Below are 18288 nucleotides of genomic sequence, written 5' to 3'. Positions count from 1 at the left end.
GCAGAGAAATGTAAAGGACACTTTATATTATTTAATCTGACATACCTATTAATGCCATATAAATAATTATTTATAGATTCTTGTTGATATAGTATATTATCAGATTAACATGTTTTTATTGTGACTGTTCTTGGTGCTTGAATATCAATGCAATGATACCTTAGAAATATCATAGTAAGAAAAATCTTCAGGTGTAACAGAAAAGGCAGAGAGACTCCTGCCTGCTGTCATGAACATGGAACATGCCTGGTTTGAGCCATTTATAGGTGTGTAGGATAAAGGAAAGGTCTGAAGCAAAGGGTAGAAATGTTTTCCAGTGTGGGGCCAGAATGACCCAGCTCAGATCTGAGGTAGACCAGCACTAGGACCTGGCCACTACCTCCTATTCCCCCCACCACACAGCTACAGCCCACAAGCAAAGCTCCCTGCTGCCACATGTCATGGAAACCATCATGTCTCCACATCCAAAAGCTCCAGGGGCTAGATATGGCCTGTGGACATTACGTTGCTGACTCCTGGTCTAAAGCATTTTGCCTCATATTTGTCTTTAATTTTGATATATTACCTGAATTCAGTGAACTTTCAAATGACTACCTGTTGTCTGACAATGTTTTTTATAACTCTAGTTAAATTTTGAGATAAAGGCCAGTATCTGGCTCAGACTGTGACTACTTTGCACTACTGAAACAGTGCAAAAGGTCCCATATGCTATTCCCTTGGGGGAAGTGAGTACTGCCCTTTATAAGGAAATGTCTGACTACTGGGATCCAGCAGAGCTGCTATCACTGCCAAACCTGTGTGGAAGGGGTATATCACAGGCACAGAGAAAAGGAGAAAAGGTATTTTGATGATGAGTGACTGTCATAAGGATCCCATAGGTCTGTTACAGGTGGTATAAAGAAACCCTCAAGTATTAGCCCTAACCATTTAGAGAGATTGATAAAACAGAAAGTCAACCACCTGAACATCCGTCCTCACATGCTATATGAAACAGAGCCCCACTGGAACTAGGGACTGACAAGAAATGTCCAAATAGGAGAAAATGGCAATTAGGAACAATTAGCATGGATTCACCAAGGGCAAGTCATGCTGGACTAACCTGATTGCATTCTATGATGAAGTGACTGACTCTGTGGATGAGGGGAGACCAGTGGATGTGGTGTACCTTGATTTTAGCAAGGCTTTTGATAGTCTCCCACAAAATTCTCTCAGGCAAGCAAAGGAAGTATGAGCTTGATGAATGGATTGTAAAGTGGATAGAAAACTGGTTGGAGCATTGGGCTCTGAGAGTAGTAATCAATGGCTCAATGTCTAGCTGGCAGCTGGTACCCAGTGGAGTGCCTCAGGGGTCATTTTTGTTCAAGGTCTTCATGAAAGACCTGGAAGATGGCACAGAGTGCACCTGCACCCTCAGTAAGTTTGCAGATGACACCAAGCTGGAGGTAGTAGTAGATATGCTGGAGGGTAGAGCTAGGATTCAGTGACCTAGACAAATTGTAGGATTGGGCCAAAAGGAATCTCAGGTTCAACAAGGAGAAGTGCAAATTCCTGCACTTAGGATAGAACAATCCCATGCACCAGTACAGGCTGGGGGTTGACTGGCTGGGCAGCAGCTTTGCAGAAAAGGACCTGGGGGTTACAGTGAACAAAAAGCTGAATATGAGCCAGCAGTGTGCCCTTGCTGCCAAGAAGGACAATGGCACACTGGGCTGCACTGGTAGGTATCTTGCCAGTAGGTCAAAGGAAGTGACTATCCCCCTCTATTCAGCACTGGTGAAGCCACATCTGGAGTACTGTGTTCAGTTTTGGGTCCCCCACTACAGAAAGGATGTGGACAAATTGGAGAGAGTCCAGCAGAGGGCAACAAAAATGGTGTGGGGGCTGAGGGACATAACTTATGAGGAAAGACTGAGGGAACTGGACTTATTTATGCTAGAGAAGAGGAGACAGAGAGGATTTAATAGCAGCCTTCAATTACCTGAAGGGAAGCTCGAAAGAGGATGGAGCTAGACCAGGGGTAGGCAAGATATGGCCTGCAGGCTGAATCTGGCCTGTGAGACCATTCTACCCAGCCCACAGAGCCCCTAAAAAATTTAGAAAATTAATATTTATCTGCCAAAAATGACAGGAGCTAGGGGCAGTAGGACCCAGGGGAAGCCCTGGCAGGCTCCTGCAACAGCCGGGCCCACCTGGCTCCCCCATCCCAGCCAGAAGCCCCAGCAGGGCTTCTGGCCTGGGACCATGAGGCTGTACCAGTGTCAGAAACTCAGGAAAGGGTGGGGGGTGGGGAGGGGGAAGGGCAGAGACAGAGCCTGGGGAAAAGCAGCCCGGGGGAAAAGTGGCCCCTCTCCCGTCCCATGACCAGTGCCCCCTGCTGTAGCTGCTCGCAGCCAGCTTGGGGCTGCCCTGAGCAGGGACAGGCAGCCCCATGTGGGCTGCGAGTAGCTGCAGCGCAGGGCACCGGACATGGGGCAGGCGAGGGGCCACTTTTCCCTGTGCTCAGCACCAGCTTGTAATCCACCCCTGCACCCAGCCTGGGCCCTGCGCCAGCCTTGCCCATTGTGGCTGTGCCACAGTGGGAGCAGCTGCTCAGTGTGGAGGAAAGTGGCCTCCCTGCTTGCCATGCTGGACAGTGTTTGTCACCGCCGCCCCTGTGCTGGCCAGCACATGAGCTGTGGGTGGGCAGCAGTGGCAAACACTACACTGGCATGGCAAGCTGGGGCGTTGCTTTCCTCCATGCTGAGCAGCTGCTCCCACTGTGGTGCAGCCCCGACGGGTGAGCTCGAAGCTGACGTGGGGCCCAGGCTGGCAGCGAAGGCAGGTTACAAGCTGGTGCTGAGTGCAGGGGAAAGTGGCCCCTCACCTGCCCTGAGGCTGGCGCCCTACGCTGCAGCCACTCACAACTCGCATGGGGCTGCCTGTGCCTGCTCAGGACAGCCCCCCCCTGCTGCAGCAGGGAGAGCTGGCCACAGAGTGGAGGGTCCCCTTTTCCCCGTGCTCAGCACCAGCTCATTCCCTACCAGCGAGCACAGGGTCAAGGCTGCATGCTGCCCCCTGCCGGAAGCGCAGGGCTGGGGGGGCACCGGGAGTGAGTGGGTGCACAGGGCCTGTACCTGTGTGTCCCAGGGCCAGCACCAGCAGGGCCCAGAGCAGGGCAGCAGGGGTACAGGGTCCCGGCTGACAGGGGCTCTATGGAGCCAGGCCAGCTTCCCCCTCTCCCTGCTGGTGCAGTCCATCCCAGCTCTATAGACAGACTCGTGCCAGCCTGCGCCCTGCTCTGGGACACACCAGTGCTGGCCCTGGGACACTGGTCGCAAGACATTGGGACATTGGTCCCAAGACAGTGACCAAGAGATGAGGCACCTGTCAAGGGGTGGGGCATCTGTCAAGGGGTGGCACTACCCATGCGGCCCTCAACAGTTTGCCAAAACTGGGTAAGCAGCCCAAAGCCCGAAATAATTGTCCACCCCTGAGCTAGACTGTTCTCAGTGGTGGCAGATGACAGAACAAGGAGCAACAGTCTCAAGTTGCAGCAAGGAAAGTTTAGGGTAGGTATTAGGAAGAATTTTCTTACTAGGAGGGTAGTAAAACACTGGAACAGGTTACCTGGAGAGGTGGTGGAAGCTCCATCCTTGGAGGTTTTCAAAATCTGGCTAGACAAAGCTTTGGCTGGGATGATCTAGTTGGGGATGGTCCTGCTTTGATTAGGGGGTTGGACTAGATGACCTCCTGAGGTCCCTTCCAACCCTAACTTTCCATGATTCTATGATTTGGAGGTTATTATTATTAATATAGTGGTTATACTAAAAACACAGAGCCACTGCCTGACAGAACTGATAGTCTAAAGATAGACAATCAAATAGAGAGGAAATGAGAGAAACCTGGGGTAATGACTAGTACACAGCTCCCTAGTTACATGGCTGGCTTTATTATTGTTTTCTTTATATTACAAAGATAGTATTGGGAATACTTGGGAGGAATTCAGGACAAAAGTTGGGGCCAGGGTGGGATTCTGGAGAAAAGAAAGGGAAAGGACAAATGAAGAAGAGGGAGTTCAAATGAGAAGAACACAGGCTGGAGGATGAGGATGGAAAGCACTTTGGACACAAAAAAGGTAGATAGACTACTGAAGTTGTGCAGTGGAAAGAGCAGAGCAAGGAAAAGGCTGATCAACACTCTATGACAACAGAGTATGTTATGTTTACATACAGAGGTAGTGAATGGGAATATCATGAGGTCTCAGAGGATATTGCTGTTGAACCCTATGTGGAATAGTAGAAAAGGTATAGAAACAGGCAACAAAAATGGTCAGGAACATGGAGAGGCTCCCTTAGCATTAGGAGAGACTAAATAGGCTAGAACTTTTCAGCTTACAGACAAGACAACAGAGATAGAATATGATATTGATCTATACAATGATGCATGGCATGGAGGAAGTAAATAAGGATTTTGCATTTGCTGTCATACAATACTAAAATGAAGGGTTATACTCTGAAATTATTAGAAAGCAATTTTAGAACAAAAATAAGGATATTATTTTTCATCCAGTATGTAATTTACTTGCAGATCTAACTACTAAACGATGTTATAAACGATAATAACTAAACCAGGTTCAAAAGAACACTGGAGAAATTAAGGCAGGGTAGGTAGTAAACACTGTAGTTAGGGATGCACCCTATAAATTAAGGCTTCACAGGCCTCTGAATACTGTAAGGGAAGAGAGGCAGGGGACTGATCAGTGTTGATAGGCCCTGCATATATATACTATGTCCCTTAACATCCACTTCTTGCCATTGTGAGGTAGTGGATACAGAGTTAGATGGACCTGTGGTGTGACGGATTATTGCACTTTTTACATTCTTGTACTGCATTCCATAAAGGTTCCTCCAAAATGTTACTGTTCCCTTCCTGGAAGTAGAGAGTGGAGGCCTGTGGGCTTGTAGCTCTACTGCTTTCTTTTTGATTCAAGTGCTGGGATAGGGGGAGGACTGGAAAACTCTAATATATTCCCTTTGTCCTTAGTTTTTGTTGCTGCTGGCTAATTTATGGTTGGGAGTAGAAAGGTGTGCAGCTTTTTTAAATATGTTGTTTACTGAAACTGTCAGAATATGGTAAGGCCAAGGGTGCTCAGCACCCAGCCTGCAAGTCAGATCCAGCCCCTAGCGTTGTGTCATCCAGCCCATGGGCTCCTCACAGGTACATGGAGAATGCTGCGGGCCATGGTCCTGCATGCTTGATCAAGCACACAGGGCAGTGCAGGATCCAATCCCAGCGTGTGGGGCTTGGTGGAGGCAGCATGGGCCCTGGCACCCTGATTCCAGAGTGTAAGGCCAGGCAGAGGAGGCTCAGGGCCCCAGTCCTGCAGCATAGGGCTAGGCGGCGGTGGCATGGGGCCCTCATCCAGCACAGAGCCAGATCCTGGAACGCAGGGTCTGATCTAGCCATGGACTGGCTCCCACACCATTGATCTGCCTACAGGGCCAGAACTTGGAGCACCACTGTACTATGCTGAAAACTGGCAAGATTCCTCAATGTTTGTCTCAGTGTTTGAGTTTCCCTAGAAACTGGCCTGTTGCCTGTAATTCTGGTACAGCAATTTCCAAAAAGCATGTTTTTTTACTGAGCTGGAGAAACTGACTTGCAAACTGCCTTCTCTTTTAAGAGCTAGTTATTACGCGCTATCCTCTACCATAGTCTGTACAAAAGTATGCTTTTATAAGAACAGCAATAACAGTTTTATTTATGCTTCCTATCCTCTCAAGGCACAGCACAATAATTTAAGCTATAACATAATTAAAAACAGTGTAAACTAGAGTTTGATTTCCAAAACCAGAGTTATATAGGAACACCAACCTCTAGAAAAGATCTGCTATGAGACAATAATAGGATGTACTTATCTGTAATGAAGCAGTTTTACCTCTTTTCCATAATGTGGCATAACTTATGCCTTACATTACTAAATCCAATTTTAGTACACAGAATTGGAAATATATGCAAAGAAACAGTAATGTTAACAAAAGGGTGATCAAAACTGCTGCTGTACATATTAAAGTTATTTTTAACTGGTTTTATAACGCAGACCAATTATATAAAAATAAACATCATAAAATATACTTTAAAATTACGTATAAATATAATCAATATGTTATAATCACAAAGTTTTTATACAAGCTTCCTCACCTGTACCTTTTACCCTTTACACTGGACCATTACAGTATCAGATCATGAAGAACAACATTTCATAGTTCATGTAACTCAGGTAGTCTCAAAGACCCAATCTGTGGGATGGATATGGCTCATAGAGGAGCTGTGTCATGTGGCTCACAGAGACAGAAATTTGGCAATGGGGCAAATGGCAGCAGTGCTGGTTGCTGCAGTTCCCATGGCTGTGGCAGCCACCTACTGCTCATCCAGCCACCAAATTTCTGAGTCCCACAGGCAACCCCACAGGCTGGATTCGGAGCATGGAGCTATGCTATCTGGTCTGTCCCTGTGGGCTGGAAATTTGGTGGCAGGACAAATCACAGCAATTAATACTGATGATGCTCACCTCTCTGCAAAATTTCTGGCCCATTGGGCAGCCCTGTGAGCTAGATGACACAGTTCTGTGCTCCAGATGTGGCCTCTGGACCAGCTAGCTCTGTGCCACTTATCAAACCCAAGAGGTGGGGAGAAGTTGACACTCCCTGTTCTAGCTCATTTTTCCATGCATATTTACAGATTTCCCTCACTTTATGCTGTACATGTGTTCCTGGAAAATGGCGCATAACCCAAATTTGCATAAAGGAAATCCACTTTACAATGTAACAAATAGGGATATGTCCCAAGACCTCAACTGTACTGACCCCCAGACCCATTTCTACCACTTTTACAAGACAATTTTGGTACTCATCAACAGCTGACAGACAGTACACACAAGCACAGGGTGGCTGTGAATGTTAACATGATGGGGATGGCAACTACAGAAACATGTCGCAGACAGCGAGTGAGGGGCACAGATCCACACAGGAGACTGTATTTTGGTGTGTGTCACTCCCACAAGGCACTGCACAAAGCAGCTGACTGCAGGCTTCCACCACAGCAAATGCATGAGTTAATTTACCTTGCATATAACAAATTTTGGTATAAAAGGGGTCAACGCATAAGAGCAAATTCGCACATACAGAACCCACACAAAGCGAAGGAAATCTCTATTGTACTACTTATGATTCCTGTTAAAACAGGTGTTAACTGCTGGTTTACTGAATTAATGAATATATAAATTACATTAATAGGTCCACAGTGAATAGCAATAAAAACCACAGCTGCTGCTTCCAGTAATACTGGCGATTAAGTCACTTTGTCAGAATAAAACAACAGAAAATCAGGAGGAAAAAAGAAATTCTAAAGTAAACAACAGCATTTCACATCAGGCTCTGACTTGGGCTCTGAGTTTGGCCAAGGGAAGAGAACATCAAAGACTGATGGTAGCCAATTGAGAAAGCTCTATCTTATTATGAGATAATTAGCATAAGCTTCTGTGCTCTTCTATATTGTCATAATGATTTATAAAGGTATTTCTCAGATCAGTGCCATAGCAAGAGGGGGTGAGTGGGGCAACCACCCTGGGTGCTGAAGTGAAGGGGTGCCAACAGGCTCTGCCCAGCCAAGGCAGTGTGCGAGACGGAGCCATGACCCCCTGGATCTGTGCACGGGGCGAGGGCAGGCTGCTACTGTGTATTTGCCCCAGGCACCAAACTTCCTTGCCGGCACTGTCTCAGATAACACGATAGTAAATTACAAGTGACTTTATGATAATTCAAGGGAGTTGGTTGGTTCAGTAAGTGAACTTAGTGAACACCAGTTGGCAGTGACAGTAAGTTTCTTTCCTCCTGCTCTGCCACTATTTTTACAAATAACACATTTAGAAGAGTTAGCTGAAGTCTAGGTTGTTTTTTTTAAAGTAAGTTGGCTAACCCTCAGTTCAAGAAACTCTTTAATCCATTATGAAGCAGGATGTTCTGAGGTAAGTTCAATAGATAACTTAAATGTATTTGTTCTGGTCTGTTCCTACAGAGCCTATGGCAAAGAAAACATTCTTGCCTGAAGTAAAGCCCTAAATGATATAGCCCACCACTTCTCCACCACTGACTTTTTCTGCTCTATCACAGGCCATTTATTAAATGCGGGGACCTGCAGGAATGGTCTAGAGCAGGGGTGGGCAAAGACAGGCCCATGGGTTGCATCAGGCCTGCAGTGAACTCCATTTCCCAGCGGTCTCTGTGGCAGCAGTTCCTTCTGGCTGCCACTGCTGGACCCAGGCCCAGGGTATGGGCACCCTGGCCCATCCACCTGGCATCCACCACAGGGGGTGGGACCTGCATGGGCAGGGCACACAGCCAGGTGACTGGGATGGGGCTGCAGCTGAAAGTGAGACAGTGGGGTGGGGATGGGGAAACCCTGTGATCCTGGGGCAGTGACAGTGCAGAGACAGGGCAGTGCTGCAATCTGCTGCCCACTTGCCTGCCACGAGCATGGGTTCCATGGGCAGGGACATACAGGGAGCGGATCGAGGCTCTGCCCTGGCCCAGACCCTGTGCCATCATTGCCAAAGGATTCCAGCCCCAGCTCCAGAGCGGCTCCCCCCGAAGCCACATGCCCTGCTCATGCTGCTCCTGGCCAATCTCCATGGAGACCCCAGCAGCATGGGGCCATGACAGAGCCAGGCTGGACCAGGGAAGAGCCCCAGTTCTACGCCTCTGTACCCTCATGTCCCCGCGCTCCTGGGGTCTCCATGAAGACCAACAGGGAGCAGCATGGGCAGGGGCTGCTGGGAAATGGAGTCTCACTGCTGGCCGGATCTGCCATTTTGCCCACTCATGGTCTACCAGGAGTGTCTAGGTACCACATGACAAGTATAAAATGAATCTGTATAAAAATACAAGTTACTCTGCAATGGTAACTAGGTAAAATTTAAGGGCCTGAGATATCCAGGTCAGACTGCATGATACCTTCTGGTTTTACATTCTAAAAAACACTGAAAAATTCCAACAGATCACAAAGTAGTCTAATGGATGAGAAGAATCAAACTATTATGTTTTAAGTTTATTATTATTTAATTATTATTACTACACTTATAAGGCATCCATTATTCTATTCTTTAGGCACACCTAAAAAGTGTATGCTATACTGAAACTACAAATTCCCCCAAATTCAATAATCTATAAACTCATAAATAAGTAATGGCTAAATGAATCTGAAACGTTTACATATAACTACACTACAATAAGGTATAGTTCAAAATTTGTTGGAATCAGAAAAATGAAAATACTTAATTCAGGTAGAATGAATTATGGACAAACATACCTGTAATGGGACTGTTGTTGTCATCTCCTGGTATCCATGAAAGCTGTATGCTTCTTTCTAGATGACCTGTCAATTCTAAATCAAAGGGTGGGTTTGGATGTGCTGCAAACCAAATAAACACACAGTAACTAAACCAAATAAACCAAACAGGGTTTTCTTTTTGACAATCATTCTCACATTCCAACCAAAAGTTCTCCAAAAGCTCAATACTGATCTACTGCAATTGTATAAACATGGTTTATTGGCTATGAACATACAGCTGTAATAAAATGGATATAAAATGAAGCTGCTTGGAATTTTTCTTAATATTTGCGAAACAAACAGTTTAAATAGGAATTCTATGACTGACTGTTATATGATATAAAAGCTACTGTAATGACAGGCAAAGAAATATGAAATTGATGGATCATCTACATGTTCATCAGCATATTCTGTTAACAGATATAAGTAGTATAATGAATGAGTAGCAAACTACTGCATATGAAATCAAATAAATGATAACAAATGGAAAATAAAGTGGCACAGACATTAAAAAAGAAACTGTTTCAGAATTACTTCAAAACATTTCAAATATAATTTTAAAGCAGATACTCTCTGGGTAAGAAAAAAAATTAGAATTTAAAATTCTTTAAATATGTAGGGATAATTTAAAAATATCGAATGAGTTGCTAAGATACAATTCTCAGCACATGTACTTATGTAGTAGTTCATTACAAAGTGGTGAAAAATCACTTATCAGATAATTAATACTCTGGAATTAAAGACTAACGGAAGCCTGTTCAGTCTAAATATGCATAAGAATAGCCCCACAGAATCAATGGGGCTTATCCAAGGACATTGCATTTACATTCAAGTTATTCATATTTTTAAATATCCAAAGCATCACGTCCAGAAAGGTTAACGCAAGCCTAACAGTCCATTGGGCTAGTGTGGTTAAAGCATACCAGTTTAACCAACGACACATAAGGGAGTGATATGTTCTGCATTGTGTTTGGTTGCCTTGGAGTTCCCAGCCTGAATGACCATTTACAACTGCATCTACTGGGGAACAGCCTTTAATATAGGTTCACATAGGTCTTGAATTCATGTATCCATAGCTTAAATCATTATGCCACCATTTTCATAACAAATCCATTATGAAAACATGACAGGAAATTTAAGACCTTATCTCACACATTTCACAGGATTAAAATGTAGAAACTGTCATGGCATAATATTTAAATGCAATGTTACTCAATGGAAAACAAGTGGGGCGATACCATCTTATTTAATTTTTAGCAAGAAAAAACTTGACACAAAATCAAGTCCTTAGCAGTTTTTAGGCACCCTGTCTACTGAAAAATAGAGAGCAGATGTGTACAAAGGGTCACGTTAACTGTTATAATCAGATTTTCAGCCTTTACTTCACTTTTTCCATGCTTCTGCATAGTGGAAGCTAGACCACATGGATCTTAATGTCACTCCTACTGAGATGAATGATAGAACATCTAATAATTTAAATGACATGAAATCAGGAGTGTAATCTGGTTGTACTAGACTAAAGGAACTGCTGAATTCTACTGTTTAAATCTTTGTTTTGTATTTCGTGTACTACAGAAATACTCTACATTACTCTACTTGGTGTGATGAACCCGCATTATTTTGTGACTGACTTACATGACTTGCATTAAAATAGTTTGCTTAAAAAGCTCATTTTTTGTATATTGTTTGATTCTAGTAATGAAACAGTTTCAATATCTAGTAAGAATATAATGAGATGAATGCACAGAGCTCCTTTCTGCTTAAATTAAAAAAATAGTAAAATGACATGAAACAAAAAAAAAAGCAATTGTAGTTTGCAACAGGCAAAAGTATGAAATGTGCTCAGTGATGCAAAAAGAAACTTTGTATTAGTTTACCGTAAATGATAGCTGGAGTTGGGGAAGGAGCTGAAAAGAACATTAATATAAAGGATTTAATTAGTTAGTAGCCAAAGCAATAAGAATTACTTGTAGTCAAAGATTATGTTTGTTAGAGATAAAGTTACTGCATCTAGTGGAAGGGTTTAATTTTAAATCATGCACTGATTAATCTGTTGGCTAAAAATGATAAACCCTGCAATTTTGAATATACATATATTAAAATTAAAAGAAAATAAAGTAAAATTATCTTACAGTGCCTAGACAAAATGCTTTTTCCTATGGACCATCTGTATAAGTATTTACATGGAGTTTGCTTACGTCATTATTCAACAGGTTTTGAGGCTACTGCAGCATTTTGGAGCACCAGGACATGCTGGCCTGAGACACATGGTGTCCCACCCGCTTGGTGAGAGGGCAGCAGGACAGGCCCTATGAGGAGAGACTGAAGGACCTGAACCTGTTCAGCCTCAGCAAGAGGAGGCTGAGGGGGGACCTGGTGGCTGCCTACAAGCTCATCAAGGGGGATCAACAGCAAATAGGCAGAGCTCTTTTCTCCCCAGCACCACCTGGGGTGACAAGGAACAATGGTCATAAGCTGATGGAGAATAGGTTTAGGTTGGAGATCAGAAGGCAATATTTTACAGTTAGGGTGGCCAAAATCTGGAACCAACTTCCCAGGGAAGTGGTCCTCACCCCTACCTTGGGCATATTCAAGAGGAGGCTGGACGATCACCTGTCTGGGGTCTTGTGAACCCAGCGTTCATTCCTGCCTGTGGCAGGGGGTCAGGCTGGATGACCTGTTCAGGTCCCTCCTGACCCTAGCTACTATGAAACTATGAAACTTGCCAGATTCTTTCACTAAGAATCATGAACAATATTGGCTAGCTCAAGTATGATCTAAGTATGTTTGTCCAACTGGTGGCCATTGGATTGCATGCAGTTCGCAATCCTTGTCCCAGCCATCCAGCCAGGGGACCCCACAACCCAGGATGCCCGAGTGCTGTGGTACAGCGGAGAGGTCTCATGGCTGGGAAGCAAAGGGTGAGTCAGGGTACCTAAGCATGTGGTGCAGCAAGAAGGCATGGGGAGCAGCAGTGGGAGGTGTGCAGTGCAGTGGGAGGAGGGGCACAGAGAGCAGCAGGGTTGCATGCAGTGCAGCAAGGGTGGGAGGGATGCCAGGAGGAACATAAGGGGAGCACACGGTGCAGTGGGAATGCACCAGAAGCAGCAGTGAGGTAGCACCTGGGATCACAGAGGAGGGGCTGGGGCATGAGGTACAGCAGTGCGGGGCAGGCACTCAAGTGCTCGGTGCAGTGTGGGGATGGGGGGCATGTGGTCCCTGGGGTCCATAGCTCCCACTGGTGTTGCCCAAGGAGTGTATGGCCCTCAGCTACTTAAAAGTTAGGCAGCTCTGATCTAAGTAAAATCCCATCTCACACAAGACTGACTTCAACCTAATGGAGATGCTACTGGCTACCTGAAGCTTTTTTGCTATAGAGTTGGTCCATAGCTTAGTATCCCAGAAAGGAAAACATTTTAGGTAAGATTGAATTGGTGTTTACTACCTTAAAAATGAGCTACACAGCCAAAGAGAATGCAGGATAAAGGACCTTGGATTTGGTTTTATATTTTCTACAAAATAAACTTAGTTTTGTCCTTATGAATTTTAAATACAATCTTACCAACAACAGTGAGCACAGCACTTGCAGAAACGCTGTCCAGAGAAGTATTAGCAACACAGGTATAGGTTCCATCATCCTTATCAGTCACATTCAAAATGGTCAAATTTTCTTTTCCAACAATAAGCCTGTAAATACAATGTATTCAATATATTTTGATAATATATTTTATAATAAGTGTGTGTAAACATATCACCAAAACTCAAATGCATCTTAATAACTTTGGAGATCTTGCCATTAACAAAGATGAAGGTAATTTCAAGTTTTGTACAACAATTACTGTATCATTAATAAGCAACATCAAGTTTCAAGTGTGTTTTTTCTTTTGTAGGATACCTCTTGACAACTGCATCTGATTTGCAAACGTGTGGCACCAAAAATGGTCATGTTTGCATTTTATAAACCAAAAGAAGCCTTCACTTTCAATTGCAGTTACCCCACAACACTGATATGCTCCAAAAGGCATCCTTAAAACCAATCTCGAGCTATGAACATGTGATCATTTTTTTAAAAATGAATTCACTTTTTCTATACTTGCTAATCATGTGTGAATGTGAACTTCAAACATTTGTTTGATCCAGTTTTGCAGAAATAATTCATATAAACTGAATTGCAGAGCCTTATAAGTATCTGTGCCTTTGACAACTTGCCTCAACTTTTCTTTTTAATAGATTTTTTACAGTTCCTACTAAAAAATCACTTGTCTGGATCTGCAGAATTGAATTACACCAACATGGTCACGGACATTGACTAAACACTGACTGGATTAATTATTAATACAGAAGAATTAATATGACAGACATCACCACAAACAAATCTATAATAAAATATTCTTTTCATGTTTCATGTAAAGATTTTACTTGAGAGGTGATATTTACCCAATGTCCAACACGTACTCTTTTACTAGTCTAGCTGTACTGATAACTTAGTATTAGCACAAGCTGAGAATCCTTTCTCCAGCTTTACTTCTAGAACTTCCCTCCAGGACCTCACCTTCCCAGTTCCTTTGGGACCCAGATTGATATTCCTGCTTATCTGCCACAAGTTACTTTGAAGTTTAACTGAGTTTTAGCTTAGGGTGACCCAAGAGAAAAACCTTGCTCTCCTACACAGGTCTTAAAGTATGCCATGGCTTTAAAAGCCTGGATCAAGAGGAGAAAATTTTCCTTCATTTACAGCAGTGCAATATAGCACTCATAGCCATAAGTGACCATTGCACCATCTCATTTTCACACTAGTTTTACCTAGGTACCACAAGACTAAATATTTGCATTTGACTAAAACATATCTTCCCGAAAGGCATCTTGTCATTTATCTGGAGTCATCAAGAGATTTCCCATGGCAGAATGTTCCAATGATTAATCATCTTGTTGTCCCTTGGATATATTCAGAGAACCAAGACAGGTTTGAAGAGTCAGTCTCACCAAAATTAAATACAAGCATAAATGCAGGTAACATTTGCACACCAAATTTAATAATGAAATACATGTAAGATATAAATGAACAAACAACACAGTTTAGCCATATCAAGCAAATGATTAAAATTTGTAAAATGTGCATTCATCTGAATAAATAACAATCTTATTAATATTTGAGGGAAATTAAAATTGATTTCTCTAAGACCTAAAGTCTTTAAAAGTCTCTACCAGATGTCTAACCTGTTAGGGAAAAGGACTTCTCATATATGTTTCAAATTAAGTTTTAAAAGAGCTCTCATCTTGGTTTATCTGCAGATGGGCTATTTAACAAAAATCATAACTCAAGGCTGAAGAGCAAAAATTCCATGATTTTTATACTTTATTGCCAGACTCTAAATCAAAAAGCTTGCTGAATAAGGTAGAAGATATAAAACTGTTTCTAATAGATGCTATCCTAATTAATATTCATATACCTATTTTTATTCCATATCTAAGCTATATCTTGTCTAGAATGAGCCTTATATAGCATCAAACCACTACATGTATTTTAGGCAGCCATTAGCCTAGTTTTTTCCAATCCATCTTTCTTGAATTTTCTACAACTGTTTACACATTGTGACATCCTTTGGCCTGATCATTTCCTTTTCTTCTTTTTCTCTTACCCAGACTCTGTTCAAATGAATGCAAGCAAATGCTATATACTAAATTGCCATTAAGCAACTTAAGACCTGTTATAGTCTATTCTACAACCTTTACTATTAAAAATTGTGTCTAATTTCTATGTTGAATTTTTCTGGCTTAAGCTTGAAGCTACTAGTTCTTGTTATGCCTTTCTCTGATAAACAGCCTGTTAATATCTACTAGTTTTTCCCTGTGAACATACCTACATATTGGTCCATGTAGCTTGGTTAGTTGGGCCCCAGCCCTTCACAGTTTGGCTTTGTACCTGGTTGGCTGCAGGCAGTACTTAGTCAGCTTAAAGATATCGCACAGTGAATATAACTAGAAAAACGTTACTCATTGTCAATTGGCTGATCAGATCAGCAGACAGAGGGGAAGTGCACAAAAGTTTACATCATAGGCAACTGCTAAGGAGGGTATGGGGGCGGGAGGGACATGCCTCCCCTCCCCCCCACGACAGAGCCGTCCCTGCCACTGACACTGCTGGTAGCTTCTGTGGGTGCTTGCCAGCCCCATCCCTGACATTGCCACCAGCTTCTATGGGTGACCCCCAGACTCAGGTGGCACTAATCACCAATGGTTTACATGGCTGAAGTGTGGTGGAAGAGTTGCAGCCTTTATACCTTTGTTATACATTGAATAACTATAGAAACCAATCCGACTCTAATTATTTCATAAGAAAACCACTTACCAGTTACCACAGATACCCATGCAGGTGTACCTCTATTCTACTACTTTGGTATGTGTTGAATTTCCCTCTCTCTCCAGAAGATGTGTGACTTGACTTACCATCTTCCACATGCTGTTTTCAAGGGCTTGACATTCCCTGCTCATTATAGTTTTAGCAGCCCAACTGAGCCTGGTCACCTTCCAGGGACATTATTCAGTGATGATCCTTCATAACTAGGGAATTACTCAATTCACAAAATCAGGTATTGTCCATGAAATCAGAAAATATCCACAAAATCCGTTAACAAAAAGCAACAACTTACTAAAAATAAAATGCTGGTCCCCCAGTGGGAGCCAGGGGTCCTCAAGGCCCCTACAGCTCAGCTGCACAGCCCACTGGGGGCCAAGACAGGGGCTGCTGGCATGAAGGGGAGCAGTCAAGATGGTAGCTGCTGCTACCCCTGATTGGCTGAGAGTGCTGTCTGTTGTGTAGCCCTGCCCCTCTCCACCAATCATGGCAAGGAGTGGGGCCACATAACAGCCAGCTCTTTCAGCCAATCAGCAGCAAGGGGAGGAGTGGTACGACAGACAGCCCTCAATCAGCGGCAAGAAGCAGGGTCACCAAGGCCCCTTGACCAATTAGAGGTATGGTGGGGCCCCATTGTGATAAGTCCATGGAAATGGCAGCCAGCCCTGTGATCAGCCCATGAAATTGGCTCTCTGACTCCTTGATTTGGGGAGGTCCCTACTCAAAACCGCATTGAGACACCTTTCATTTAGCTAATTCCTAATCCATTCAGCATGGTTTTTGTCAACGTCACACAGCACTATTTGTTAATCATAATGTTATGTGATATGCAGTCAATTGCCTTACAAAAATCTTATACCTGCATGGTTACTTTAATGGACATAACTTGTTATAGTATTAAAGAAGGAAATCAAGTTTGTTTGACAAGGCTTATTTTTGCATAAAGGGGTGTTGACAGTCATTAATTTTGTTCCTATTCTTTACTTTGGTATTAGCTGTAGACCATAATGGCTTTTCCATTAATTTGCCCATGAGTGATTTTGAGCTAACCAAACTCAACCCCAGTCATCCCACTTGCCTTCTTTGAATACTGGCATAACACTAGTACCTACCCAATCCTCTAGGCATTCCCCAGCATTCCAAAATTTATTAAAAAGTAATATGAGAAAGCCAGACATCTCCTCAGTTAGCTTATTTAGGAGTCTTTAGTTGAAGATACTTGGGTCTGCTGATTTCAATAAAAATGTTTATTCTTAGTAGACTTTATCTAACATCCTTCTCAGTTACTAATGGAATGAAAATAAAATTTCTCATCTTCATATGATACATGCACATCCTTTCAAATACAGAATAATTACTGGACACTTATCTTTCCTTGTTGTTATCAACATGTAACCATCTCTAGCTCATAAAATTATTTTGCCAGTTATAGCACTTATTTCTTCCCTAATATACTTAAACTACTACTTATTAGCAGTAGTTTTAGCTATGTTTTTTCCTTTGCGTCTTTAGCTTCCCTTCTCAATTACCTACATTTCATATCTTCTGCTTTGCTGATTGTTATCTATCCCTTTTTTCCTATTTGTTTAGATCAGGAGTGTCAAATATCTGTATTGTGGGCTCCTCCGTGGGCTAGGAATTTGGGGACAGGGTGAGCAGAGATGGGGCCTGCTGCCATAATCCAGCATATTGAGCCCTACTGGGGATGCATGGTGGTGACACTAGCGGTAGATGATGCTGTATTAACTCCTGATGGTGTCTTGATGCCACTCACCCCACTACGACATCTTGATCTGGTCTGTGAAGAGCCCCATGGTCTGGATCTGTTTGGAGGGCTGCATGAGTTTGAAACCCCTGGTTTATATATTATCTTACTTTGAACTTCTGTCTTGACTTTGCCACTGAACCAGGATACATTGCTAGGCAAAACCAAACATTAACCTGCTCTTGATATTAAGTGGTCCTGTGCATTTTAAAAGAATGGGAGAAAAAACAACTAAAAATTCATTAAAAGAAAAAAGGAATAAATAATTTATGTATACCTTTCATCGTCTGGCAATTCACTATTGTCCTTCAACCATGTGACTGTTGGTAGTAAGGTAGAATCATGTTTAATTGTACACTCAAAGTAAACTTGACCAGACCTCTGAATGATTTTGTATTCAGGTTGTTTAATAATCATTGTTGGATCTGAAATTTAGAAGTTGCTATTAGACATTTAATAAGTTTGAAATTCTGGGGTTAACTGTGATTAGAATGCTCTACAAAATGACTGATTTCTTACCTTTAACTTCTAGCTGGACCTCATTTTCTTCCTTTCCTAATTTATTGCTTGCTATACATGTATACGTGCCCGTGCTATCTTTCTGTGCCACCGGAATTTCCAAGGTTCCGTTATCATGGAAAACATACTCATCACCATGCAGGTTGTTACCTTTCACTCCCTTAAACCTTCATATTAAAAACAGTATTGTTATCCAATATTATGTGTTCATTCAATCACTTAATAATACTAGAAAATAAAACTAGGAATAGTGAAATAAGACAGAAATATTGAGCAATGTTCT

The 18288-nt window shown here is 42.8% G+C and overlaps 1 protein-coding gene across 3 annotated transcripts in view; it reads right to left on the bottom strand.

The window, feature by feature from the left end:
• Positions 1-18288, bottom strand: part of NRCAM (neuronal cell adhesion molecule) — a 153750-nt gene that overhangs the window by 52246 nt on the left and 83216 nt on the right. For all 3 annotated transcript variants that reach the window (XM_025208975.1, XM_025208982.1, XM_025208970.1), the window contains 4 exons: positions 18006-18172; positions 17764-17911; positions 12929-13053; positions 9346-9447 (listed from right to left, as the gene is read on the bottom strand). In XM_025208975.1, coding sequence (XP_025064760.1) covers positions 9346-9447; positions 12929-13053; positions 17764-17911; positions 18006-18172 — 542 coding nt within the window. The remainder of the gene's footprint in view (positions 1-9345; positions 9448-12928; positions 13054-17763; positions 17912-18005; positions 18173-18288) is intronic.

This window comes from Alligator sinensis, unplaced genomic scaffold (assembly GCF_000455745.1).
Source record: "Alligator sinensis unplaced genomic scaffold, ASM45574v1 scaffold297_1, whole genome shotgun sequence".
NCBI classification, from domain to species: Eukaryota; Metazoa; Chordata; order Crocodylia; family Alligatoridae; genus Alligator; species Alligator sinensis.
The sequence above is the reverse complement of the archived record's forward strand: the minus strand, read 5'-3'. Positions and strand labels throughout refer to the sequence as shown.